General features: G+C 44.1%; 2 protein-coding genes across 3 annotated transcripts in view; both read right to left on the bottom strand.

The window, feature by feature from the left end:
- Nucleotides 1–5,486: 5,486 nt before the first annotated feature.
- On the bottom strand, nt 5,487–9,504 carry LOC135509975 (androgen-dependent TFPI-regulating protein). The gene is made up of 6 exons (XM_064930790.1): nt 7,895–9,504; nt 7,410–7,535; nt 7,167–7,268; nt 6,955–7,070; nt 6,603–6,754; nt 5,487–6,501 (listed from the first exon to the last, which is right to left on the bottom strand). The coding sequence occupies exons 1-6, from the start codon at nt 8,045–8,047 to the stop codon at nt 6,470–6,472; spliced, it is 681 nt and encodes a 226-aa protein (XP_064786862.1). The 5' UTR covers nt 8,048–9,504; the 3' UTR covers nt 5,487–6,469.
- A 10,610-nt stretch (nt 9,505–20,114) lies between these two features.
- Nucleotides 20,115–27,747, bottom strand: part of LOC135510820 (protein FAM83H-like) — a 48,661-nt gene continuing 41,028 nt past the window's right edge. For both annotated transcript variants that reach the window (XM_064932081.1, XM_064932082.1), the window contains 2 exons: nt 22,888–27,102; nt 20,115–22,732 (listed from right to left, as the gene is read on the bottom strand). In XM_064932081.1, coding sequence (XP_064788153.1) covers nt 23,718–27,102 — 3,385 coding nt within the window. In that variant the 3' untranslated portion in view covers nt 20,115–22,732; nt 22,888–23,717. The remainder of the gene's footprint in view (nt 22,733–22,887; nt 27,103–27,747) is intronic.

Genomic DNA, 27,747 nt, shown 5'->3' with positions numbered 1-27,747 from the left:
AAGGAGCTCACGTTCTCCGTTGCTCCCCTCTCCACATCACTGCCACCTGCCGCTTCACTGCCACCCTCCTCCGCCGGCTCGGATGCTGAGCCTATGCAGCTGGGGGGTATTCGCATCTCGGCCAAGGAGAGGGAACGGAGAATCACCAATCGCCTCTGTCTCTACTGCGGCTCCGCTGGTCATTTTGTCACCTCATGTCCAGTAAAAGCCAGAGCTCATCAGTAAGAGGAGGGCTACTGGTGAGCGCAACTACTCAGGCCTCTCCTTCTGGATCACGCACTACCTTTCCGGTCCATCTCCGCTGGCCCGGTTCATCTGCTTCCTGCAGTGCCTTGATAGACTCTGGGGCGGAGGGCTGTTTTATGGACGAGACCTGGGCTCGGGAACATGATATTCCTCTCAGACAGTTAGGGGAGCCCAGGGCCTTGTTCGCTTTAGATGGTAGTTCTCTCCCCAAGATTCAGCGTGAGACGCTGCCTTTAACCCTCACTGTCTCTGGTAATCATAGCGAAACCATTTCTTTTTTAATTTTTCGTTCACCTTTTACACCTGTTGTTTTGGGTCATCCCTGGCTAGTGCGCCATAACCCTTCTATTAATTGGTCTAGTAATACTATCCTATCCTGGAATGTTTCTTGTCATGTAACCTGTTTAATGTCTGCTATCCCTCCTGTTTCCTCTGTCTCTTCTTCACAGGAGGAGCCTGGCGATTTGACAGGTGTGCCGGAGGAGTATCACGATCTGCGCACGGTGTTCAGTCGTTCCAAGGCCACTTCTCTCCCTCCACACCGGTCGTATGACTGTAGTATTGATCTCCTTCCGGGAACTACTCCCCCCGGGTAGATTATATTCTCTGTCGGCTCCCGAACGTAAGGCTCTCGAGGATTATTTGTCGGTTTCGCTCGACGCCGGTACCATAGTCTCCTCCTCCTCCCCCGCCGGAGCGGGATTTTTGTTCAGAAGAAGGACGGGTCCCTGCGCCCATGCGTGGATTATCGAGGCTGAATGACATAACAGTTAAGAATCGTTATCCGCTTCCTCTTATGTCTTCAGCCTTCGAGATCCTGCAGGGAGCCAGGTTTTTCACCAAATTGGACCTTCGTAACGCCTACCATCTCGTGCGCATCAGGGAGGGGGACGAGTGGAAGACGGCGTTTAACACTCCGTTAGGGCACTTTGAATACCGGGTTCTTCCTTTCGGCCTCGTTAACGCTCCAGCTGTCTTTCAGGCACTAGTTAACGACGTCCTGAGAGACATGCTGAACATTTTTGTTTTCGTTTACATGGACGATATCCTGATTTTTTCACCGTCTCTCTCGATTCATGTTCAGCACGTTCGACGCGTCCTCCAGCGCCTTTTGGAGAACTGTCTTTATGTGAAGGCTGAGAAGTGCACTTTTCATGCCACCTCTGTCCCTTTCTCGGTTCTGTTATTTCCGCTGAGGGCATTAAGATGGATCCCGCTAAGGTCCAGGCTGTCATTGATTGGCCCGTTCCTAAATCACGCGTCGAGCTGCAGCACTTTCTGGGCTTCGCTAATTTCTATCGTCGTTTCATCCGTAATTTCGGTCAGGTGGCAGCTCCCCTCACAGCCCTTACTTCTGTCAAGACGTGCTTTAAGTGGTCCGTTTCCGCCCAGGGAGCTTTTGATCTTCTCAAGAATCGTTTTACATCCGCACCTATTCTTGTTACACCTGACATCTCTAGACAGTTTGTTGTTGAGGTTGACGCGTCAGAGGTGGGCGTGGGAGCCATTCTTTCTCAGCGCTCTCTCTCTGACGGCAAGGTCCATCCTTGCGCGTATTTTCTCTCATCGCCTATCGCCGTCAGAACGTAACTATGATGTTGGTAACGCGAACTGCTCGTCATCCGCTTAGCCCTAGGCGAATGGCGACAGTGGTTGGAGGGGGCGACCGTTCCTTTTGTCGTTTGGACTGACCATAGCAACCTTGAGTACATCCGTTCTGCCAAACGACTTAATGCGCGTCAGGCTCGTTGGGCTCTGTTTTTCGCTCGTTTCGAGTTTGTTATTTCTTATCATCCGTGCTCAAAGATCACCAAGCCTGATGCTTTATCTCGTCTCTTCAGTTCTTCAGTAGTCTCCACCGACCCCGATGGGATTCTCCCTGAGGGGCGTGTTGTCGGGTTGACTGTCTGGGGAATTGAGAGGCAGGTAAAGCAAGCACTCACTCACACTCCGTCGCCGCGTGCTTGCCTAGGAACCTTCTTTTCGTTCCCGTTCCTACTCGTCTGGCCGTTCTTCAGTGGGCCCACTCTGCCAAGTTAGCCGGCCACCCCGGCGTTCGGGGTACGCTTGCTTCCATTCGCCAGCGTTTTTGGTGGCCCACTCGGGAACGTGACACGCGTCGTTTGTCGCTGCTTGTTCGGTCTGCGCGCAGACTAAGTCCGGGAACTCCCCTCCTGCCGGCTGTCTCAGACCGCTTCCCATTCCCTCTCGACCGTGGTCTCACATCGCCTTAGATTTTATCACCGGACTGCCTTCGTCAGCGGGGAAGACAGTTATTCTTACGGTTGTCGATAGGTTCTCTAAGGCGGCTCATTTTATTCCCCTCACTAAGCTCCCTTCTGCTAAAGAAACGGCACAAATCATCATCGAGAATGTTTTCAAAATTCATGGCCTTCCGTCAGACGTCGTTTCCGACAGGGTCCGCAGTTCACGTCTCAATTATGGAGGGAGTTTTGCCGTTTGATTGGGGCTTCCGTCAGTCTCTCATCCGGCTTCCACCCCCAGTCTAACGGTCAAGCCGAACGGGCCAATCAGACTGTTGGTCGCATCTTACGCAGTCTTTCTTTTCGTAACCCTGCGTCTTGGTCAGAACAGCTCCCTGGGCAGAATACGCCCACAACTCACTTCCTTCGTCTGCGACCGGTCTATCTCCTTTTCAGAGTAGCCTCGGGTACCAACCTCCGCTGTTCTCGTCTCAGCTCGCCGAGTCCTGCGTCCCCTCCGCTCAGGCTTTTGTCCAACGTTGTGAGCGCACCTGGAAGGGGGTCAGGTCTGCACTTTGCCGTTATAGGGCGCAGACTGTGAGGGCCGCTAATAAGCGTAGGACTAAGAGCCCTAGATATTGTCACGGTCAGAGAGTATGGCTCTCCACTCAAAACCTTCCCCTTAAGACAGCTTCTCGCAAGTTGACCCCGCGGTTCATTGGTCCGTTCCGTATTTCTCAGATCATTAATCCTGTCGCAGTGCGACTTCTTCTCCCGCGATATCTTCGTCGCGTCCACCCGGTCTTCCATGTCTCCTGTGTTAAGCCCGTTCTTCGCGCCCCCCGCTCGTCCCCCCCCCATCCTTGTCGAGGGCGCACCTATCTACAGGGTCCGTAAGATTTTGGACATGCGGTCATCAGTACCTAGTGGATTGGGAGGGGTACGGTCCTGAGGAAAGGAGTTGGGTTCCCTCTCGGGACGTGCTGGACCGTTCGCTGATCGATGATTTCCTCCGTTGCCACCAGGTTTCCTCCTCGAGTGCGCCAGGAGGCGCTCGGTGAGTGGGGGTGGGTACTGTCATGTCTTATTATGTCTTGTTCCTGTTCTTTCTCTTCACTCTGTCTCTCTCTGCTGGTCTTATTAGGTTACCTTCTCTTTCTCTCCTCCTCCAGCTGTTCCTCATCTCCTCTAACTACCTCGTTCACCCTTTTCCCACCTGTTCCCTTTTTCCCTCTGATTAGGTCTCTATTTCTCTCTCTGTTCCTGCTTCTTTCGGTGTCAGATTCTCGTTTGAGTTTTTCATGCCAGAAACAAACTATCGTCTCGTTTGCTTCATCCTTGTCCTATCCTGTCGGAATCTGCCTGGCAGGTGCATCCTGTACTCAGCTAACTGTCTTTCGTTTGCACTGTGTCCAGTTCATCTGATGCTACGTGAGATCAGGTACCACTGTTCCTCTATGACCCGCGCATACCCAGACGACCTGCAGCCTGTCGCCGCTAACCCAGCTATTCTCCTCTGCTGCTAAGAAGGGGACTCTCTTGTAATTATCAGAGGGACTTTATGTTTCATTTGTCCTCTCTGCGGGTTGTCTATTTTTTCCATTATCTACATCTGAAGAGGATCTATGTCTTCCCTGTGTTCACATTAAAGAACTCTGTTTTTGTTAAACCGCTTTTGGGTCCTCACTCAAGTGCATAACAGAAGGGGTCTGAAAACTTTCCGAATGCACTGTACTTCCATAAATGTTTTTGACTGGTACCAGGGGACCTTTAGACGAGTCTTGTGAGGCCTGTGGGTGTCCTAGAGCTAAACAAGTCTCACCTTTACACAGAGGGGTCATATTAGTGTATCGGTGTTCGGACGCTACCGACAGAAGTTGACGGATCAGCTGTACAGACTTCAGAAGCTTGTGGTGATCGTAGAGCAAAACAGAGAACACCATCATGTTCATGAGAGTCTCATCTTTCTATAGAGGGGTCCGTTTGTAGGCCACACCGTTCTCATGGTCTGACAAACACCGCTCCAGCTCTGTCACCTTTCACAGTAGATGAAAGACTTTCACCGAAAGTGTTACATAAGCAGATGCGGTGGATTGAAAAAAACAGATATATCTAGCTTAAACTGACAGATTTTTATGGAGATTGTTTTATTATGCTAATTCTAATTAGATTTCCGCGGGGGTGTGGACATCGACCTTAGTTTGACCAGTGACACTTGTCGCATTCTAATTGTCTGCAGACATGTCGTTAGACAAAGTTTAAGCTGGCCTTTGGTCTACACCTGTTGTCTACGACGCATGTGACAAATAAAATTCCATTTGACTTGATTTAGACACATTTTCATAATGCATTGCAGTCAACGGCAAGTGATATCGCAGCAAAATGTGTCAACTACAAGCACAGAAAGAGTGAAAATAATGCCACAGACAAATGGATGAACTTCCCCTTTAATGCCCAGCAAAAACTATGAATCCTCTAAGTCTGATTTTCCCTACTTGTATTTTGGAACTTTTCAAAAATAGAATGCTTCCCTCAGGGTATACACATCAAATGTTTCCTAAGAATTTCATTATCGACCTTATCATATTCATTTTTACAGTGTTCTCCAAATGTTATGTAGGCCTTAATATTTTTATCTTGATATTTTATCCTTTAGTCATTGGAGGCTCAATTGAAACATATGTAAACAATGTATTGTGCATTGCCATTTACCATTATACTTGGGGTTAACACTGACTAAAAGGGCCCTGGTGTGCTTTTTTTAATGATCAGATTATATAACACTTGAATGTATTGTTTTAGATTGCTCAAATGTTTGGAAATGGCTCCCACTCTTGACAACGGAGATTCATATTTGGATAAATAATATACAGAGCCACGTATGGCCCACAGCATGAGAAGGAAACAACAGGAAAAGGTAAAGAGGTGATGCAGGCTATGTACAGTATACTCTGATAATACACTTTAGATACCAAACCTGGTTCATACTGTATTCCTTAATACTGGATCATCAATTGACGTTTATTTCTTCTGCAGTTATAAATGAGCAAGACTGTCACTTATTGGCCAAAGTTCTGTCAGTTGGATTGGTAGAGGCAGACCCAAACTATCTTCATCACCAAGGACTACAGGGACCTGCGTGGCGGCACTTCCTGAAGGATCAGCACACTTAGGGAGTACCAGGAAATGTACAAATCAGTTACAAAGACATTTACATTTGTTACCCTGGAAAATATTGATTTCTATGCAAGATCAAGCTATCCACCAATATCAAAGAACATTAACAGACAACGTGAGAATGAAGGAGGATGCACTCATTGGCCCAAATTTGTCATTGCAGTGATTTGCTGCCCTTATATTTTATTTGTTAATGATTGTATAATGAAATTATACCTCCAAAAGGAACATGACTTACATCATATTTACGTCATGCTTTTTTGTGCCTTGTAATTACATGTTTGGTCAAAAAAGCAAACATTCAATTTCCTGTTGTGGTAAAAGTACACACAACCATGGTTTTGAGACTTTAATAGCTCACATACTGTTTCATGATTTCCACACGTTCTGAAAACACAACGATATTCCAATCTCAAGAGAAAAAGTTATAACAATTGGTGAGATATTTTATCACCCCTTGTTTACTCTCATATTCTCATTTGGTCAAGTTGTAGTTAGAGAATTTTGGTAAGTAGAGAACGATTGTTTTGAGAATGTTGTGATAACTTCCTGGTAGAAAAGGACATAACCAATCAACCTGATGTAGGCCTACCTGGGATTTCAATTTTTTCAACTGTGAGTTATATTTTGTAATTGTGATGCTGATAACATTTATTGAAAAAAGAAAAACAACAGCATGTCTGTTAGAAACTATGTTGTCAGAGGACAGTACATGTGACATAAGACCCTGTGTGCAATTTCTATTCATACACATACAGTATTTCTTGAGGCATGTTGGCGAAATCTGTTTGACAACAATGTATCAGGCCCCAATGGATTCAAAGAGGAAAATGAGCAGAGTTTCATTTATTTTTAGTCACCGTCTTGCCTTTTCCTAAAATAATAACAAAGAGAGAGAAAGGGAGAGATTATTATAGCTTTAGCATGGTAATTCTGCTTCTGACGTCATGGTTCTAGCCTGCTGAGGTCACTCACCCCAGACACAGTTGTTTAGGGTCCATCCTAGCAGATACATCATTGCCACCACTGTCATGTTTAAGAGGAATAACCCCAACACACCCGAGGTGCTAAGGAGCCCGAGGAGAGGATACACCCAAAGACCTACCGCCAAGTAGATAAATATCACCCTACAGAACAAGACAAATGGAGAATGGAGGTGCAGTGAAACAACATACAGTAAGTACAATGTCTGACTCTTTATGGGTCAGCAGCTTAAATTTTGAATCAGAATTTGAACTCAATTTTCAAATTAATATGGATTAGTGCCACAAAAACATGGTCTGCAATACATACATTTGTATCTTATGAATAAACAACCTTTACATACCAGCCCAAGTAAGCCAAGCCCACAACTCCTAAGGCAGCTAAGCCGTTTTTAGTCTTTGGGTACACATGATGTTGAAGCAGGATCTCCCCAAGTAAGACAGGCATAACAACGGTGTGCTACAAATAATATTTTCATACATTATCATCATTATATTTACTTTCCAGCCCACTTCTACATTCACAATCATTTGTCTGTAATTTGTATGTACTGACCATAGCATGATTCATCCAGAGAGGAAAGAAGGCATCTAAAGATTCTGGGTAGACAAGCTGCCTGTCGTAGGCAAAGATCACCCAGAAAAGCAGCACCACAAACTAAGACATTTTAAAGACAAAAGGAAAGAAATAAAAAATTGCAGTAAATCCATTAAGATGAGATATACTATCTCCCTTTGATGTGGGAGATTTTATGTTGGTGGTATATCAAATCACAATATTTCAATCACTCCTTCTCACCATGCCCACGGGGAAGGCAAGGACAGAGAAGATGAGGTCTTTCCACTTGTTAAGACCCTTGACTGTGTTTTTCCCAGTCTGAAGATCATTCACCACGGCCATCCCAAAGAACACCATCTGCAATAACTTAAAAATTGCATACATAGCATATGATTGTTATTCCCATTTTCTTATCATTTATCATTAATATAAACAGACAAAAAAATCATGCAACAAAAATCAGGTAGCCTCATGTGACCTTGGAGATTTTCCTGACTAGGTTGACATGGTTGAACCTCTATACCGGATACATTCAACTCTGTGTTACGTTTTATTGTTCTGATCAAACCACAACCAATGCAGTATAACCAATTTCGTCCAACTATCCCAAATCAATTCAATTCACAATAACATTTTGCCATTACTTTTGTCATTTGAGTTTGTAGTACCTTTTAATCCATTACAATCCAACCCCCAATTGCAATTAAAATGCAAAATAATCTCACCAGGTTGAGGAAAGTAAGGTACTTCCAGGGTCCACCATACTCAAAGATCCCAGGTGGTAACTTCTCTCCATCCTTAGCAGCCAGGGACTTAATGATAAAGGCATACCAGCTGAAAGCTGTGATATGGTAAACTATTCTCACTTTTGCAATCATGATACACTAAGATAGTATAAATACTAGCAAATACTAACAGAAATAATAGCAAACACTGAGTCTGGCATTGACACAAACTGTACCACCAAACAGGCACCACTTTCCTATCCGGTGTAGTGCACAATGTTACAAGAAAGAAGGGGTTTTGGCGGAGAAAAGCTCTTTATTACACGATTATGTTTCAGCATCGGCTTATTAATACATTTGGAAATAGAAGGGTTACAAAAGCACATTCCTAAACAAGGGGTCCACTGTTGTTGGTAATGTTTGGGGTTTTCTTATTCCATAATCAGTCCAATCTGACACGTGATTGGTTTAGTGACATCAAATAATTTTTTTCAAAGGATGACTAATGACCATAACAAATATAATGAGTAATGGAAACATAATATGTTATTATTATTATGTCTATGGTGTTTGCTAAGATACATAGTGGGTTTAGGACACTTTTTATTAGTATGTCTCATATAATAGCCTACATTACATATACACAGCACGTCTCTAATTAGTACAGAAATAAAATATTTGCTCAGTGCTGTAGCTAATCAATTTGTTTCACTCTAGGAGCTTTGGATAGGACACTAATTGTAAGTTCACACAAAGTTATTTCTGTTGCTTAACTAAATGGTTGACCCAAAAGCACTTTCTTCACTCATGGACAAGCTATATCAGGACATTCTGTACAAAGCAAGTCTTATGAGACAGGCTGGCGATCAACAGTAGGCCTGTCAAAATGTTTGTAACACTTATCAACAGTATGCCTGTTACAATTCACAGTTCATACGTCCCTAAGAAACTCCAGAGGGAAACATTTCATCCTCTCCTTGTAGATCCTGTCAAACCTTCCACTCTGGGTGACGGCAAACAGAGTTTTCCCATCTCCAACTGTCCCCGTGAAGCCACAAGAGTAAGCTCATTGAAATGTAAAACACTATAATCAGCTTGCAGAAACTGTTTTGAATTGGGACATTTTGAAATAGGAGAGCTCATAGTCTAATTGTTCTAATCAATATGTGAGATAAGAAATAGCCCAAAACTTTAAACACAGTGTTACTTTTTTAGCAGCGTCAATCCCTCGCTGAGGTCAAACAGGTCTGGAGCCACAGTATCCAAATTGGCATTTTGGTTTTGTCGCATGTTACTGAAAAGTACTCTTTTCAACAATCTGCTGTTTAGCATCAAGACTTTTATTCAGAAAGGTTGAAATCATGACGATCATGCCTTTTCAGGTCCTGTTCCACAAGAAAGAGTACAACATACAAACACATTCTCTCCGGTATTAAACTTTATTGTAGTCCTAAGAAAATCAAACGTGTTGAAAAAGTATTTCATTTATCTAGAGTCTATCATAAGTATTCACCACCTTGGATTTCTTCACATTTTATTGTGTTACAAAGTGGGATTAAAATTGAGTTAATTGTCATTTTTTTTGTCAACGATCTACACAAAATACTTTGTCAAAGATTTCCATTGAGATTAATGTCAAATATAACACTAATATATCTTGATTTGATAAGTACTCACCCTACAGCTGTGTCTTGGGTAAGTCTCTAAGAACTTTGCACACCTGGATTGTGCAATATTTTCCCATTTTTATTATTTTCAAAAATCTTCACATTTCAAGTCTTGCTATAGATTTTCAAGCAGATTGAAGTCAAACCGTAACTTAGCCACTCAGGAACATTCATTGTCTTCTTGGTAAGCAACTCCAGTGTAGATTTGGCCTTGTGTTGTAGGTTATTGTCCTGCTGAAAACTGAATTCCTCTCCCAGTGCCTGGTGTAAAGAAGACTGAAGCTGGTTTTCCTCTAAGATTTTGCTTGTACTTAGCTCCATCTCGTTTATTTTCATCCTGGAAAAACTCCACTGTTTTTGTATATGTCAAGCATACCCATACCATGCTTGAAAATAAGGAAGCAGTTACTCAGTGATGGATGTGTGGTTGTGTTGGACTTGCTCCAAACATAAGGCTTTGCATTTAGGCCAAAAAGTGTATTCCTTTGTCGTGTTTTTTTTGTAGTGTTACTTTATGCATATTTTATATATTTATATTCTTCTTTTCACTTTGTGATTTAGGTCATTATTGTGGAGTCACTACAATGTTGTTGATCCATCCTCAGTTTTCTCCCATCACAGCCATTGAACTCTGATTATGTTTTAAATCCGCAATGGCCTCATGGTGACACCCCTGAGCAGTTTCCTTCTTGTCCTGCAGCTCAGTTCAGAAGAACAACTGTGTCTTTGATGTGTCTAGGTGGTTTAATACATCATCCACAGCATAATTATTAACTTCACCTTGCTAAAAGAGATATTCAATGTCTGATTTGTTATTGTTACCGATCTACCATCATTGGCTTTCAAAAAGCTCCCTAGACTTTGTAGTTGAATCTGCGCTTGATATTCAATACTTGACTGAGGGAAATGTTAGGAATCAAAAACCTGGTCACGGTGTGGAGAAATGCTAGATGCAAAATTTAAGGTGGACAACTTCTATATGTAAGAGATAGACAGACAGACATATGCATATGGGAAGACAGACATGTTCCTCTTAGAGGTTCACAGCATATTTCTCAAATCCAAAGGCGGGCTGACCTATATACTCTTGCCATATCTGTTCACTGTTTCACCCTTCCATGACATTACATCAAGGCTGAGACCTTGGGGTTGAATAGGCTATACATTTGAAACATCTTAAAACCTCTTAAGGACACCCATGGACAATTTTATGGCTTTCCCAGTTCCACTGAGTCTGGAGTTCTTTGCTCTGTGTTTGTATGTTAGCCCCAGCCCTAGTATGCTGTGAACTTTTGTTGCTCCCGCTGGACTTCTTGTGGAATTCTGTTTTTGTTCTTGTTTATTTATTTTTGAGTATCTTTTGAGGCTTTTTCATGGGCCACCTTGTGGATTTACCTTTTGTCTTGGAGGATTACCTTTGTTCTCGTGGAATTCCTTTTGACGTTGTGGAGTTATATGTTTGCCTGAAGGACTTCCCTTTTTTACTTTATTAAATACACCGTCTCAAGTACTGCTGTGTCTGCCTCATCTTCTGGGTTCTGCCGACTATTCGTGGCTCAGTTGGTTAAGTGACTGTTTCTCACTCTGGAGACCCGGGTTCGTAACCAGGTCCTGACAGAAACACAGAGCCAGATATGAACCCAGAGGCAGCCAGTTCCCAGGACCTTGTTGCCATGCTGTCCCACCACGAGGAGACTGTCCAACGCCACGAAGCCGCCCTGGTTCAGCAAGAGCCCTTAATGGCTAGACATTCTCATCTTCTGTCGGAGATGCTGACTTCCATAAAGCAGATATCTGATCGACTTTCAGTCCCAGTTCCTCAGATTCATGTACACGTGGCAACCTCGGGTTCTCAGGTGATCCAAGTGCTTGTATTTCTCACCCAATGGATGATCTCCTGTTTCCCACCGACCGGTCCAAGATCGCATATATCATCACCCTGCTGTCGGAAAAAGCCCTGGCCTGGGCTATGCCCAAGTCTGCTGTGCCAGCTATCTGCCTTTGCTGAGGAATAGTGTTCCCCTGAAACAGCTCCTGACTCTACACCAAGGTCCTGACGGACTTGCCATCCAGACGGTGGCAGCAAACAACCGCTCACATGTGCAAACTCGAGTGTTTCAAGGCCCAAGTAGTGGTCCTGACTCAGCCAAACAGCTCCTGACTCTACACCAAGGTCGGCCCGGACTATGCCATCCAGTTCTGCACGGTGGCAGCAGCGAGTGGCTGGAACAACGAGGCGCTCACGGTGTGCTTTCTGAAGGGCCTTTCCGACACTATCCAAGATGAACTGGCCACTCGGGAACCACCGGACAATCTCGAGTCCCTGATCAAGTTGGCCTCACGCATTGACCAGCGTTTGAGAGAGAGAGAACTCAACTGTAGACCTCTAGCCCCTATCAGTCCCAGCTCCGAGTCCCCACCTTTATCCTCGCTGGCTCCACCGGAACCCATGCAGATTGGACGCATCTCCCAGGCTGAGAGAGACCGCCGGATGAGGGAGCGATGCTGTCTATATTGCGGCAAACCGGGCCATTTCAGTTCCACGTGTCCCGGGCTCCAGGGAAACGCTCTGTCCCGTACAGACCGGGGGGAACTGTAACGGGAAACATAACCTCCTCCCATCCGTCCAACTCCCGTCTGCTCATTCCAGTCTCCCTTTCCTGGGACAACCACAAGCTTCACCTTCAAGCCTTGGTAGACTCTGGAGCCGAAGGAGAATGGTGTTCCCTCTGAACCTCTAAGTGACCCCATGAGGGTTACTACATTGGATGGAAGCCCTTTGGGATCTGGACTTGTCACTCAGGTCACTACCTCCTTGCGACTTTCAGTTTTCCAACACCAGGAATTGATGAACTTTCATCTGATCTCCTGTTCCGAGTTCCCTCTCGTCCTTGGATACCCCTGGCTTCACAGCCATAACCCTCACATCGACTGGTCTGTGGGCACTATCAAGCAGTGGGGTCCTACGTGCCAAGCTACTTGTATTTTCCCAAGTTCCCCGAGTTCTACTCCCGAGTCTTTAGAATCCATCGACCTGACCCGAGTTCCCGAGTGTTACCATGACCTCAAACTGGTATTTAGCAAACAGAGGGCCACCATGCTACCACCCCATAGACCTTATGATTGCCCCATCGACCTGTTTCCGGGCACTTGCCCCCCCAGGGGTCGGATCTTTTCCCTATCTCCTCCCGAACGAGCTGCTATGGATACCTACATCAAGGACACTCTGGAAGCAGGCCTCATGCGTCCATCCACCTCCCCGGCGGGAGCAGGGTTTTACTTTGTGGCCAAAAAAGACGGTGGATTACGTCCTTGCATCGACTACCGGGGACTCAATGCCATAACCGCCCGTAACCGTTACCCGCTACCCCTTATGGCCACAGCCTTCGTGCTGCTCCAGGAAGCAGTTGTTTTCACTAAGTTTGACCTGCGGAACGCAATACCATCTTGTGCGGATCAGACCTGGTGACGAGTGGAAGACCGCTTTCAACACGCCTACTGGTCACTACGAATACTTGGTGATGCCCTTTGGCCTGACCAACGCCCCAGCTGTGTTCCAAGCGCTCATAAACGATGTGCTTAGGGATATGCTTAACATATTTGTGTTCGTTTACTTGGATCACATCCTCATCTTTTCGAGCTCCCTTCAAGAACACACAAAGCATGTCAGACAAGTACTCAAACGCCTCCTAGACAGCCATCTGTACATTAAGCTGGAAAAATGTGAATTCCATTCATCCCGAGTACAATTCCTGGGATTTGTAGTGGAACCCGGTCGAGTCCAAATGGACTCCAGGAAGGTAGGGGCGGTAGCGGATTGGCCCACCCCCAAATCCGTTAAGGAAGTTCAGCGATTCCTGGGCTTCACAAATGTTTACCGCAAGTTCATCAAGAACTTCAGCTTGGTGGCAGCCCCTCTCTCAGCTTTAACCAAGGGTGGCAACGCAAGGTTTTTGTGGGGAAGAGAAGCTGAGACGGCCTTCAAAGGACTCAAGCAGCGCGTCCTCTCTGCTCCCATCCTGATACTACCGACTACGGATGAACTGTTTGTGGTGGAGGTAGACGCATCAGAGGTTGGTGTTGGAGCTGTCCTGTCTCAGAGGGGTGAAGACAAGAAGCTCCACCCGTGCGCTTTCTTCTCACACCGGCTTACCCCGGCTGAGAGGAACTACGATGTGGGGGATCGTGAACTCCTAGCGGTTAAGATGGCATTGAAGGAATGGAGACACTGGCTCGAGGGGGCTTCTCACCCGTTTCAAGTGCTTACGGACCACAAACATCTGGAGTATATACAGCAGGCGAAGCGGTTGAACTCCAGACAAGCTAGATGGTCTCTTTTCTTCAATCGATTCCAGTTTATCCTCACCTATCGGCCCGGGTCGAAGAATCTCAGACCGGATGCCCTGCCCCGAGTCTACGCTCCTGCCATTCGAGACGACACGGACATGCCTGTCCTTCCTGCTGCTAAGATCGTGGCCCCGATCTCGTGGCAAGTTGAGGATACCGTGAGACGAGCTCAAGCTATCGAACCGGGCCCGAAAGGGGGCCCTGCCAATCGGTTGTTTGTCCCCAAGGCAGTGAGGACTCAGGTCCTTCTGTGGGGGCACTCCTCTCGCCTCACCTGTCACCCGGGCGTAGGTCTCACCTTGGAGTTCATCCAGCGTAAGTTCTGGTGGCCCACCATAAGAGAAGACGTTGCCACTTTCGTCAAGGCCTGCCCTGTGTGCTGCCAGGGCAAATCTTCTCACCTCCGCCCTCAAGGACTCCTTCACCCTTTACCTGTTCCCCACAGACCCTGGTCCCATATCTCGTTGGACTTTATTACTGGCCTTCCTCCATCCCATGGCAATACTACTATCCTAGTCATCATCGACAGGTTTTCAAAGGCGGCCAGGTTCGTCCCTCTGACTAAGTTACCTTCTGCCAAGGAAACGGCTGAGTTGGTAATTAATCATGTGTTCCGAGTCTTCGGCATTCCTCAAGATATGGTTTCTGACAGAGGTCCCCAGTTCGCCTCAAGGTTTTGGAAGGCCTTCTGCCAACTCATGGGGGCCTCTGCCAGTCTTCAGGGTACCATCCGGAGTCCAACGGCCAAACAGAGAGGATGAATCAAGAGCTGGAAACCACCCTCCGATGTATGACTCGTAACAACCCGTCCACATGGTCGTCCTTCATTGTTTGGGCCGAATACGCGCACAACACCTTGCGCTCCTCCTCCACTGGTATGTCCCTGCACGAGTGTCAGTTTGGCTATGCCCCTCCATTGTTCCCGGACCAGGAGGCAGAAGTCAGAGTGCCTTCAGCCTTGAAGTTCGTCAGACGCTGTCGGCTTATGTGGAGGAAGACCCGTCTTAATCTTATGCGTTCCTCACAGAGGTACCAACAACAAGCCAACAGACGTCGCCGTCCCGGGCCTACCCTGCGCCCCGGCCAGAGAGTCTGGCTCTCCACAAGAGACTTACCACTATGGGTGGAGTCTCGCAAGCTGTCCCAAAAATACATCGGTCCCTTTAAGGTTGCCAGGAGAGTTAACCCAGTTTCATATCGCCTACACTTACCCAGATCCCTTAAGATTAATCCCACGTTTCACATTTCCTTATTAAAACCTGTTTTTTTTTTCCCCCTTGTCCCGGCAGACAGACCTCCCCCTCCGCCTCGTGTCATCGGAGGCCAGCCAGCTTATACCGTCCATCGGATACTGGATTCCCACCGGGTGCAGTGGTCCTGGCAGTATCTGGTGGACTGGGAAGGCTACGGTCCCGAGGAGCGCTCCTAGGTTCCTGCCAAAGACATACTGGACCCTGACCTCATTCGTCAGTTCAGGGCCCTCCACCCCGAGAAAGCTGGTAGGAACGTCATGAGCCGTTCCTAGGGGGGGGGGGTTCTGTCAGGATTTGGCCAGGGTTGTTCTGGTTTTTGGTCACTAGATGCCCCCATTGTGCTTTTTGACCTTTTGTTTTCCCTTGTTCCCCGTTATTATTTGCACCTGTGCCTCGTTTCCCCTATCTTTTGAGGCTTTTTCATGCTATACCTACCACCTTGTGGATTTACCTTTTTGTCTTGGAGGATTACCTTTGTTCTCGTGGAATTCCTTTTGACGTTGTGGAGTTATATGTTTGCCTGAAGGACTTCCCTTTTTTACTTTATTAAATACACCGTCTCAAGTACTACTGTGTCTGCCTCATCTTCTGGGTTCTGCCGACTATTTGTGGCTCAGTTGGTTAAGTGACTGTTTCTCACTCCGGAGACCCGGGTTCGCAACCAGGTCCTGACATTAGTATTCAGACCCTTTGATATGAGACCCGAAATTGAGCTCAGGTGCATCCTGTTTCCATTGATCATCATTGAGATGTGTCTACAACTTGATTGGAGTCAACCTTTGGTAAATTGAATGGACATGATTTGGAAAGGCACACACCTGTCTATACAGGGTCCCACACTTGACAGTGCATGTCAGAGCAAAAACTCCCTAGTCCTTACTGATGACAAGCATACCCATAACGTGATGCAGCCACCACCATGCTTGAAAATATGAAGAATGGTACTCAGTGATGTCTTATGTTGGATATTCTGGACATAAAGTTAATTTATTTGCCATATTTTGGCAGTTTTACTTTAGTGCCTTATTGGAAATAGGATTCATGTTATGGAATATTTTTTATTCTGTACAAGGTTCCTTCTTTTCACTCTGTCATTTAGGTTAGTATTGTGGAGTAACTACAATGTTTTCGATCCATCCTCAGTTTTCTCATATCACAGCTATTAAAATCTGTAACTGTTTAAAAGTCACCATTGGCCTCAGGATGAAATCCCTGAGCAGTTTCCTTCCTCACCGGCAACTGATTTAGAAAGGACGCCTATATCTTTGTAGTGACTTGGTGTATTGAGCAAATCAAATTGTATTTGTCACATGCACCTAATACAACAGGTGTAGTAGACCTTACAGTGAAATGCTTACTTACAAGCTGTCACGTTCACTGTAATGAATAGACTAAGGCGCAGCGTGAGTAGAGTTCCACATATTTTTAATAAACCGAAACTCGGCAAAACAAAATAAACAAGCACAAACGAAACGTGAAGCTACTGGTGCACACAGGCAACTATCCGTAGACAAGATCCCACGAATAACCATGTGGAAATGGCTAACTAAATATGATCCCCAATCAGAGACAACGATAAACAGCTGCCTCTGATTGGGGGCCATATCGGGACGACTGACATATCCAATCAGCTGCCTCTGATTGGGGACCAGGACGACTGACATATCTTCACCATGTTTCATCGAAATGTACAGCTGTGTGTCGTCCGCATAGCAGTGAAAGTTAACATTATGATTCTGAATGACAGTACCAAGAGGTAAAATATATAGTGAAAACAATAGTGGTCCTAAAACAAAACCTTAAGGAAGACTGAAATGTACAGTTGATTTGTCAGAGGACAAACCATCCACAGACAAACTGATATATTTCTGACATATAAGATCTAAACTAGGCCAGAACTTGTCCGTGTTGACCAATTTGGGTTTCCAATCTCTCCAAAAGAATGTGGTGATCGATGGTAGCTCTTTCAATAGTTTAGTAGGACTATGGTCCAGTATGCAGCTTGAAGGTTTAGAGGCCATGACTATTTTCATCAATGTGTCAAGAGATATAGTATAAAACAAACTTGAGTGTCTCCCTTGATCCTAGGTCCTGGCAGTGTTGTGTAGACTCACGACAACTGAGCTTTGGAGAAATACGCAGATTTAAAGAGGAGTCCGTAATTTGCTTTCTAATGATCATGATCTTTTTCTTAAGCTTGCAGCCACAGTTCGTCCTTTATTTAAAGGGGGAGATCAAGCTGATCCTAGCTGTTATACACCTATTTCTATTTTGCCCTGTTTATCAAAAGTGTTGGAAAATCTTGTCCATAATCAACTGACTGGCTTTCTTGATGTCCATAGTATTCTCTCGGATATGCAATCTGGTTTCCGCTCAGGCTATGGAAGTGTCACTGCAACCTTAAAGGTCCTCAATGATGTCACCATTGCCCTTGATTCTAAGCAATATTGTGCTGCGATTTTTATTGACTTGGCCAAAGCTTTTGATATGGTAGACCATTCCAATCTTGTGGGCCGGCTAAGGAATATTGGTGTCTCTGAGGCATCTTTGGCCTGGTTTGCTAACTACTTCTCTCAAAGAGTGTAGTGTATATAAATCTGCTATCTCAGCCACTGCCTGTCACCAAGGGAGTACCCCAAGGCTCGATCCTAGGCCCCATGCTCTTCTCAATTTACATCAACAACATAGCTCAGGCAGTAGGAAGCTCTCTCATCCATTTATATGCAGAAGTTACAGTCTTATACTCAGCTGGCCCCTCCATGGATGTTGTGTTAAATGCTCTACAACAAAGCTTTCTTAGACTATAACCTTGTTCTGAACACCTCCAAAACAAAGGTCATGTGGTTTGGTAAGAAGAATGCCCCTCTTCCCACAAGTGTTATTGCTACCTCTGAGGGTTTAGAGCTTGAGGTAGACACCTCATATAAGTACTTGGGAGTATGGCTAGCCGGTGCACTGTCCTTCTCTCAGCACATATCAAAGCTGCAGGCTAAATTTAAATGTAGACTTGGTTTCCTCTATCGTAATCGCTCATCTTTCACCCCAGCTGCCAAACTAACCCTGATTCAAATGACCATCCTACCCATGCTAGATTACGGAGACATAATTTAAAGATAGGCAGGTAAGGGTACTCTCGAGCAGCTAGATGTGCTTTACCATTCGGCCATCAGATTTGCCACCAATGATCCTTATAGGACACATTACTGCACTATATACTCCTCTGTAAACTGGTCATCTCTCTTTACCTATGCCCTCATCCTCCACATACATCCTCCTCATCCTCCACGTTCTGACAGTCACATTCTGTTAACGGTCTCGGAAGTACACACATCCCTGGGTCGCTCCTCTTTTCAGTTCGCTGCAGCTAGCGACTGGAACGAGCTGCATCAAACACTCAAACTGGACAGTTTTATCTCAATCTCTTCATTCAAAGACTCAATCATGGACACTCTTACTGACAGTTGTGGCTGCTTTGCATGATGTATTGTTGTCTCTACCTTCTTGCCCTTTGTGCTGTTGTCTGTGCCCAATAATGTTGTGTTGCTACCATGTTGTTGTTATGTTGTGTTGCCATGTGTTGCTGCCTTGCTATGTTGTTGTATTAGGTCTCTATTCATGTAGTGTTGTGTTGTCTCTCTTGTTGTAATGTGTGTTTTGTCTTATATTTATATTGTATTTATTTAATCCCAGGCCCCCGTCCCCGCAGGAGGCCTTTTGCCTTTTGGCTTTTAACTGACTTGCCTAGTTAAACAAAGGTTAAATAAAAAAATATACACACACACACACACACACCCACACACACACATACACCCACACATACACATACACACATACACACATACACACATACACACATACACACATACACACATACACACATACATACATACATACATACACACACACATACACACATACACACATACACACATACACACATACACACATACACACATACATACATACATACATACATACATACATACATACATACATACATACATACATACATACACACACACACACATACATACATACATACATACATATATATAAACACACATTGTTAGATATAACTGCACCGTTAGAGCTAGGAACAAAAGCATTTCACTACACCTGAAATTACATCTGCTAAATATGTGTATGTGACCAATAACATGTGATTTGATTTCGTAAAAAAATTATATTTAGCAGCTCCCATTTAGTCAACGCATTTAACCGCTTCACCAGTCCAAATATCCACACTCCTTTCATGTCACATTAACATATTTTCGCCTATTGAAAACTGAGCTTCCTACTTTACTCATAACATTACTCCCCTTTACATTAGTTGTAAAATATCCTCAAACTTTGTCGTGCCAGTTAGAATTTCCTTGATTCGCTGGTAGGAAAGGGTGGGGGGAATTGTTTGAAAGTTGCACGTTCACTATTGGTAAGTTGAGACCGGGGGAAGTTGGAACATATTTGGTCCTTTTATCTATTATAGACCTGTTTGTGATCATTTGTAAAGTTGCTATTTCTTCACCATTCAGAATGTCTAAAGAATCCATATGTTGTTCTGAAATATGAACACAGAAATACTGGACATTTGAACTCTTATTATGGGGGGCGATTTGACACAATTACAATCATGGTCTTGGAATTGGACATGCATTTTTCTGGTCTCGGTCTTGAACACAACATCTTTAGGTGGTCTTGAACACAACACTGCCGGCACCCAAAATGAGTACCGGCACCTATTTTAGTCTAAATCAAGCACTGGGTATTATTAAACCAAAATTGTTATCAAACATTGTTGCAACATTTGTGCTAACCTTTGTGCTAGAAAATGTAGCTGCTGGGTGTGTTCAAATAAAATTGCTGAACTTTTACACACTAAAACAAACTGCTTGTGATGTTCTTGGTGACACAGATAACGATCTTCTCAGTGACAAGGGTGTCGAACAAAGGGGCTTGCACAATATTCCAGTCTTTTTTATGAAACATTAAAAAACATCTAAAAGCCCCAGTCCCCCCCACAAAAAAATCAAACAGACCGCACTATCAAGCAAATGGTGTTCATTTGTATACTTTACATAGCTTAGTACATTTCTACAGTAAACATAATAGACAGGGTAACCCAGGGACTACACAACAGCTGACTGTGTATCAACTGTGTATCAGCAGATCAGTCACAAGTGACTGCTAGGTACTGCTTAGAAACTAGCTTGCAGAGCACAGAGCTTGACACCAGTGACGTCCAACACGGTTGAGCAAATGAATTCAAATAACAATTCATGCAAATACTGGTAAAAACAGAGCCGTCGGAGCTTTAAAACTAGTTCAACCAGTAAGGAATCGCATATAATATTAAAGAACAAAATATAGTTTACATACTGTAGGCAGTGGATTGAGCAGGTTAGAAATGATATTTTCATGACATTTTCAGACTTTGGCATTGAAAGCATTTACACACCAATCCATAAATGATTAACCATAGTGAATGCTTTCCCACTGAGACATAGAGGGGGTCAATGGACATGAAGATAAGCAAGTGATATAACTGAAAAACAGCATACCATGCTGTTGTCCAATGGTTAAAGGGGCAATCTGCAGTTTTAACAACAACAAAGCCACCACCCCCTGCCACTGTTATTTGGTACACAACTGAGGGATGGGGCTTGAGAAATGTAACAGTCTCAAATTCAGAGACCTATGGATGGAAGAACTGACCATCCATGACATCAAAACTATAGTTATAACCATCTTTTGAGGCTATAAAGTATTTCTTTTATTTTTTACAATTGCATCATTTACAAACAATTGAGTAAAGCAAGCTTATATTTTGAGTTCTGATGGGGTACGACAGATGAACTAAGCTGATGGGACATTTTACAAGTTATATTCTTCAAGAATCAATAGGTATATACACTACCGGTCAAAAGTTTTAGAACACCTACTCATTCAAGAGTTTTTCTTAATTTTTACTACTAAGGGACACCAATAAGAAGAAGAGACTTGCTTGGGCCAAGAAAAATGAGCAATGCACATTAGACCGGTGGAAATTTGTCCTTGGAGATTTTTGGTTCCAACCGCCGTGTCTTTGAGACACGGTGTGGGTGAACGGATGATCTCCGCATGTGTATTTCTCACCGTAAAGCAGGGAGGACGAGGTGTTATGGTGTGGGGGTGATTTCCTGGAGACACTGTCTGTGATTGATTTAGAATTCAAAGCACACTTAACCAGCATGGCTACCACAGCATTCTGGAGCGATAAGCCATCCCATCTGGTTTGGGCTTAGTGGGACTACCATTTGTTTTTCAACAGGACAATGACCCAACACACCTCCAGGCTGTGTAAGGGCTATTTTACCAAGAAGGAGAGAGATGGAGTGCTGCATCAGATGACCTGGCCTCCACAATCCCCCGACCTCAACCAAATTGAGATGGTTTGGGATGAGTCGGACTGAGAGAAGGAAAAGCAGCCAACAAGTGCTCAGTATATGTGGAAACTCCTTCAAGACTGTTGTAAAAGCATTCCAGGTGAAGCTGGTTGAGAGAATGCCAAGCGTGTGCAAAGCTGTCATCAAGGCAAGGGTGGCTATTTGAAGATTCTCAAATCTCAAATATATTTTGATTTGTTTAACACTTTGTTTTGGTTACTACATAATTCCTTATGTGTTATTTCATAGTGTTGATGTCTTCACTATTATTCTGCAATGTAGAAAATAGTAAAAAATAAAGAAAAACCCTGAGTAGGTGTTCTAAAACATTTGACCGGTAGTGTATAATTAATTTAAAAGTCCAAAATTGATGTAGCAATCACAGATAGCCTTTTTAAAAAAAGGACCTAATGTCCTGTGGCATTAAAATCACAGTATTACATATATACTGTATATATACACATACATTTTTTGTGCAAATACACATGATTATTCATGCATACATTTGGTTAATCTAGCACACTGTCATTCTGATTTAATAATTCTAATAAAGCATTCCAAATGAAAAAAGTGGTCCAACTATTTGAAAGCTATTCTTGCACTGTTTATGATTAATACATTTTCTATGGTGATTCTAATTGTATTATTTGGAAATTATTGTTAGTATATAAAACAGATCCTCAAACAGATAATAATAAAACAACCCAGAGAGTGACAGATATTACATTGCAGTCAACATCACCAGTGCGTCCAGTGTGTCTAGGAACACAATCATTTTCAAATATATTGCATATTTAGTTGTGCATTTAGCTGATGGGATTGGATTTTTCAGTTCCCCTTTGTCGACAGCAGAGGTCCATTGTCCACACTGTAGAGTCTCTGCTTATTTACACAGAAATTCATGTTGGTAAACTTAGTCAAGTTTTTGTTCCCAAAATCCTTAATGCTTTACATGCATATAGTCTATTCGGAGAAACCCTCGAATATAGAAACCTGAGAATAATATTTATGTTAGTTAACTAGTGATCCCTCTCCGATCTGTGGTTTTAGACTTTTGGAGAATGGGCATAGTTACAGGACAAGTTCTAGAGGAAAATGTGGTCTTTCTCCGTACTCACTCATCCTTCCGATCCCTGGTTAAGGCGCCATCTAACAAAATACAGAATAACAAGCAGAAAACATGAGCTCAGAAGAAGGAAAGCAGGTGAGATTGAAAACAATTAGGTACCTCGGTTATAATAGGTACCTTAAATTTTAATTTAGTTAAATTGCTACTGGCCTATTGATGCAGCAGGGTACTTTACCTCAAAGCGGCTGTAGACTTTCCTCCCCTTCCGCATGCTATCGATTCTCTGAAGAAGCTTCTCCCTCTCCTGAGAAGTTCTAGCCGGGCCTCCGATCTGTCGTCGGGCTGATGCTTCCTCCTTACCACTAACACCCCGGTCAGCCTCATCCTGTTTGGCATCATCAGTGACAGCAGATTCTTTAGTGAGTTCTGTCCTGCTCTGGCTGTTAGCAGAAATCTGCTCTAATAGGAGCTTTGTGTCATCTCTTAGGTTGCTGCTAGAGAGTACATTGGCAGTAGATAAATAGTAGTGGGACTGGCTTACTTTAGGTTGCTTCACTGGGGTTGGTATGGGATTGCTTTGATCTGTTGTGCTCTCTGGTTTCATAGTGCTGTTATTCTCTTTGGTCTCATCATGACTCTGAGATGCATGGGAGGCAGATTCTCCAGGAGCAGTTTTGCTCTTAGTTTCAGGATCACCTGCTATCTTCTCACCTTTATAAGCTGCAGAACTTCCCACTTTTTGCTCCTTGTTAAGTTTACTTGGTTTGCCCTCCTTACTGTTATCCACAACGACGGGTGGAGCTGGGGCAGTGTCATGAGAGGCAGTGGATTCAGTTGGGTTTGAGTTGCTTGATGGGACAGATTCCACAAGGACAGGGTTGAATGGTGAGGTAGGTTCAGTTAGGGTATGATTAGGAGAGGAACAAGATTCTTTTGGGGTGAGGTTTGGAGTAGTTCTGGACTTTGTTTGGCCAGGCTTGGGACACACAACTGATCCACCTGACCCACATGTAAGGGAGGAGTGTGATTTTGTTGGGGTTGGGTTAGAAGATGCACTTGATTCTGTTAGGGTCGGGCCAGTAGATGCACTTGGTTCCGTTGGGGTGGTGCTAGGAAGAGGGTTGAGTTCTCTTGGTGTTGGATTGGTTGAAGCACTAAATTCTGTTGGGGTAGGCTCAGGAGGAGAGCTAGATTTTGTTGGTGTGAGGATGGGAGATTTGTTGTTTTTTCCATGACATGCTTTGAAGATGGAGGTGAAGAGTTGTAAGAGTCATTGGACACTGTAGCGGGCTTTGGAGAGGAGTTGCATGCTGTTTTGGAATGTTTGAGTGACAAAACCGACTCATGTTGGCCAGGACAAGGGGAGGAATAGGATTTTATTGGGTTGGTTTTAGGAGAGGATGACCTCAACTCAGTTGTGGCAATTGTAGACAATGACTCCTTTGTGGAGGGTTTGGGAGAGGTGTTAGATTCCGTTGGTGTTGATGAAATTGACCCAACTAAAGTGGACTTGGGTAAGAAACTAGATTGTGTTTGGGTAGGGTTTGGCGGAGGGCCAAATTCTGTTGCAGGGATTGAGGATGAGCAAGATTGCATTGGGATAGGGCTGAGAGATTCCTTGGAATCTGTTTTGTCCTGCTTATGAGACACACCTGGCTCAGATTGGGTGGGGCTCAGAGGTATGTTGGACTCTACTGTGATAGGTTTAGAGGATGGTAATGGCTGCTTTGACATGGGGATAGATGAACTGGGCTCCTTAAGGGTGGGGGCAAGGGCTGAGCTCAACTCCTTTGCTGCATTTGTTGATGAAGTGAGACTAGTTGAGCTTAAACCTTTTGGTGTCGGATATGAAGATGAGCTAGCTTCTGTTAGTGTGAGTGGAAGAGATGGGTTTAGCTCATTTGAAGCAGGATTGAATGACTTTGGTTTCTTTGGAGATAGTTTATATAAACTGAAATCCTTTGGGGAGATGTTAAAGGAACACTGATTTGAGGTGCTCTTAAGAAATGTACTTGTATCTCTAGGGTTAACTTTAGAAACACTTTGGTTCCGACTGTTCTTCAGCTCTATCTTCTCAGTATCAGTAGAGACTCTAAGTAGGCCATCGACACAAGATAATTTATCTCTGAGGAATGTTTTGGAGTCACTTTTGGGAAGTTGAAGGTCTTGCTGTTCTTTATTTTTAGAATGGTGTTCTTTGACATCAAGTAAGGAGCCACATTTTGCCATGGATGTTTTGTTCTCCTGTAACACTGGTGAAGTCTCCAGTGTTTCTGATGATGCTTCTGTTGATGTAGCTGTCTTTTTTATTGAAGTATCTGTTGGATAAAGTGGGGCTTCTGTCGATGTTGTTGGCTTTGTGGTGAAAGTATCTGCTGGATTAGGAGGTGCCTCTGTTGATGGAGCTGGCTTATTGGTTGAAGTATCTGCTGGAGCTGGCTTATTGGTTGAAGTATCTGCTGGATTTAGTGTGGCTATTGGAAGGTTAGGTTCTATCCTTGTGACTGGTTCCTTAATTTTCAAGTCAAATGGAGTCACTGGTTTTACAGGAGCTTTTTCAGCGCTGCTCTCAGACCCTGCAGCCTTTGCAGCTTTTCGTTTGGCAGCCAACTCTTTAAAAAAAAATAACCTACTGTCTGGATCATTCATATCTATATAGGATTTATTGCTCAATGAAGATGCCTGGTGTGCTGATTGTATGGTTTTGGGTTTCTCAACTTGAGCAGGTTTGGATGGGTGTGCAGATTCTACCGTTTCAATTTGTTTTTCATGGGCAGAATTAGTTTGTTCCATTGAAGAAACCTTGTCAGTGCTCACAGGAAGATATTTTGTCAATTCCTTATCACCCGAATCAGTAGTGATGTCCTCAGATTTCAAAGACTCAATGGTTGAATTATCAACTATCGCTGACTTAAGTCTCCATTCAAAAGGTTCTCTTGTAATGGATTTTCTTTTTCCCAAAACCTGAGCGGTCAAGGATAATCTAGATGGGTCATCTTCCTCATTGGCAGTTTCCTCACAGTGTTGGCCAGAGTTACATGTCTGTTCCTGTGAGATATGCTGTTCTAGTTGTGAGCTGAAGATTAGTGAGGATCTTAGTCTAGAGGTCCTTTGGATAGCAGGATTGAACCTCCTACGGAATGACTCTTCTCTTTTGGGCTCTTTTACATCCATCTCCTCTGATTTTTCACCTTCAGTGGTTGATGACAACTCCGAAGGTGGTTTTAGTGTTGTTTGGGCATCTAAGCTAACAAGAATTTCTAGTGTTCTTGAGTGTTCTGGGCAGGTGGGCTTGTTTAACCTGAGCCCTGGAATCTTGGGTAACTCTTTGGCACTAAACCTGGGATCTGATACCAGTGGAGCAAATAATTTGCCTTGTGATGGATTAAGGGGCTCTTGAAAGGGGTCATTTCCCATAGGCCGTGGAATGTTTTCCTCTCCTGCATCATCATATGCACTGAGGTATGAGCTGATCCTCCAATCTCGCATCCCCTGCTTTGCACTGGGATCCTGTGTTTTACAGTCCGAACCAGACCTGACAAAAAATGATCTCTGTTCAAATGGGTTTTGTTGTGTTGGGGAGGTCTGACAGGCATGAGGCTGGCCCGTGCTCAGTCTTTTGGGGTTTGACTGACTAAAGGGACCCTCTCCTGGACTTAATAATTTGTTTGAGCCATGTCCCAGCTCCACAGCAAGGTTTGATGACAAATAATTCAGTACAGGGTCATAGTTGTCTGGTGGCTCTATCGCTATTCCATGTGGGTACCCAGACTCAGAATACTGATCCATCAGAGGGTACCCTTGGTCCCTGAATTGATCGTAGCCGCTATAACCTGGTTCTAGCCCTGTTCTCTGATAGTGATGCTGTTCCCTATGTATCTTCCTGTTCTGGGTTGCCGTATCCCCCTCAAAACTGTGAATGGCTTGGTGCTGCGTGAATTGAGAGGAGGAATGTCCGGCATAAGTGCCCTCTGCATAACTGTGCCTTTTAGAGCCAGCAAACTCCATTGTGTTTGACTGCATCATGGGGTGACCTTGTGCCATAAAAGACTGCTGCTCCTGTTTAAATTGCTGGGAGGAGTACTTGTTGCTGTACATATCTAGTGGACCCTGATCTAGTGAACTGTGGATGGGCTCACACCTTCCAGGAGGCATCATATTCTGAACCATATCCATGCGGTCATCAGAGGAATGTCTAGCCCATTCTACAGGACGAGAGCTGTCTATGGGGAGGAACTTTCTGGGATCTCTGAACAATAGTGTCCGATCACTGCTGTATTGGCTGTCAGATAAACTGCTGTAGTGTGGCATTGGAACAAGGCCATTTTCCAGTACCAAAGGTTGGGACTGTGCAAACAGGATCCGGAACTCCTCATCAAAAGTAGTCACAAGCTGTCCAAGGAAGAGGTGAGCCATGCAACGGTGAAGCTTCTCAAAAGACCACATGAAGCTGCGGGCAGAGAGATTAATTAAATTTCATTACACATAATTAAGCAAAATATATGTATTACAATGGAATAAGGAACTCAACTCCATTACTATGCAATTACAAAACAAATCAATTAAACCTATCAATTCCAAATGCTACTTTTTTCTGTAATAGGCTCAGAGAACCAATCTTCCTCATTGGCAGTTTCTAGTATTTACATAGGCACTATTTAACCCCCCACACTCTGAGCAAGTTCGGTCCACAGATCCCCCCCATTTGCTCTAAATGCCTAACAGGCATTGGGTCTTATTTTCACTGTTTATGGACATGTCCGAAGATTGAGTTTTACTCAAGAATTTACAAAGATCCAGGATTACTTTTACTCAATATACAAGCATGATAGAAATGGATAGAAATGAACAACACATTTAGGAAAAACTGCTTTTGTGCTCAAGTGCTCAACATATGTGGGAACTACTTCAAGACTTGTGAAAGCATTCCTCATGAAGCTGGTTGAGAGAATGCCAAGAGTGTGCAAAGCTGTCATCAAGGCAAAGGGTGGCTACTTTGAAGAATCTCAAGTATAAAATCTTTTTTGTTGAACAGTTTTTTGGTTACTACATGATTCCATATGTGTTATTTCATAGTTCTGATGTCTTCACTATT

The sequence above is a fragment of the Oncorhynchus masou genome, chromosome 23 (genome assembly GCF_036934945.1).
Source record: "Oncorhynchus masou masou isolate Uvic2021 chromosome 23, UVic_Omas_1.1, whole genome shotgun sequence".
Lineage (NCBI taxonomy): Eukaryota > Metazoa > Chordata > Actinopteri > Salmoniformes > Salmonidae > Oncorhynchus > Oncorhynchus masou.
Note: the sequence above shows the minus strand (reverse complement) of the source record. Positions and strands in the feature narration are given on the sequence as shown.

Excerpts from the sequence above, each read along its gene's own strand:
- LOC135509975 (XM_064930790.1), bottom strand. The coding sequence starts at position 8,047 with ATGATTGCAAAAGTGAGAATAGTTTACCATATCACAGCTTTCAGCTGG. Across the intron at positions 7,536-7,894 it reads ACCTTACTTTCCTCAACCTG|TTATTGCAGATGGTGTTCTT; the intron begins GTGAGATTATTT and ends GCAATTTTTAAG. Across the intron at positions 7,071-7,166 it reads TCTGGATGAATCATGCTATG|CACACCGTTGTTATGCCTGT; the intron begins GTCAGTACATAC and ends TATTATTTGTAG.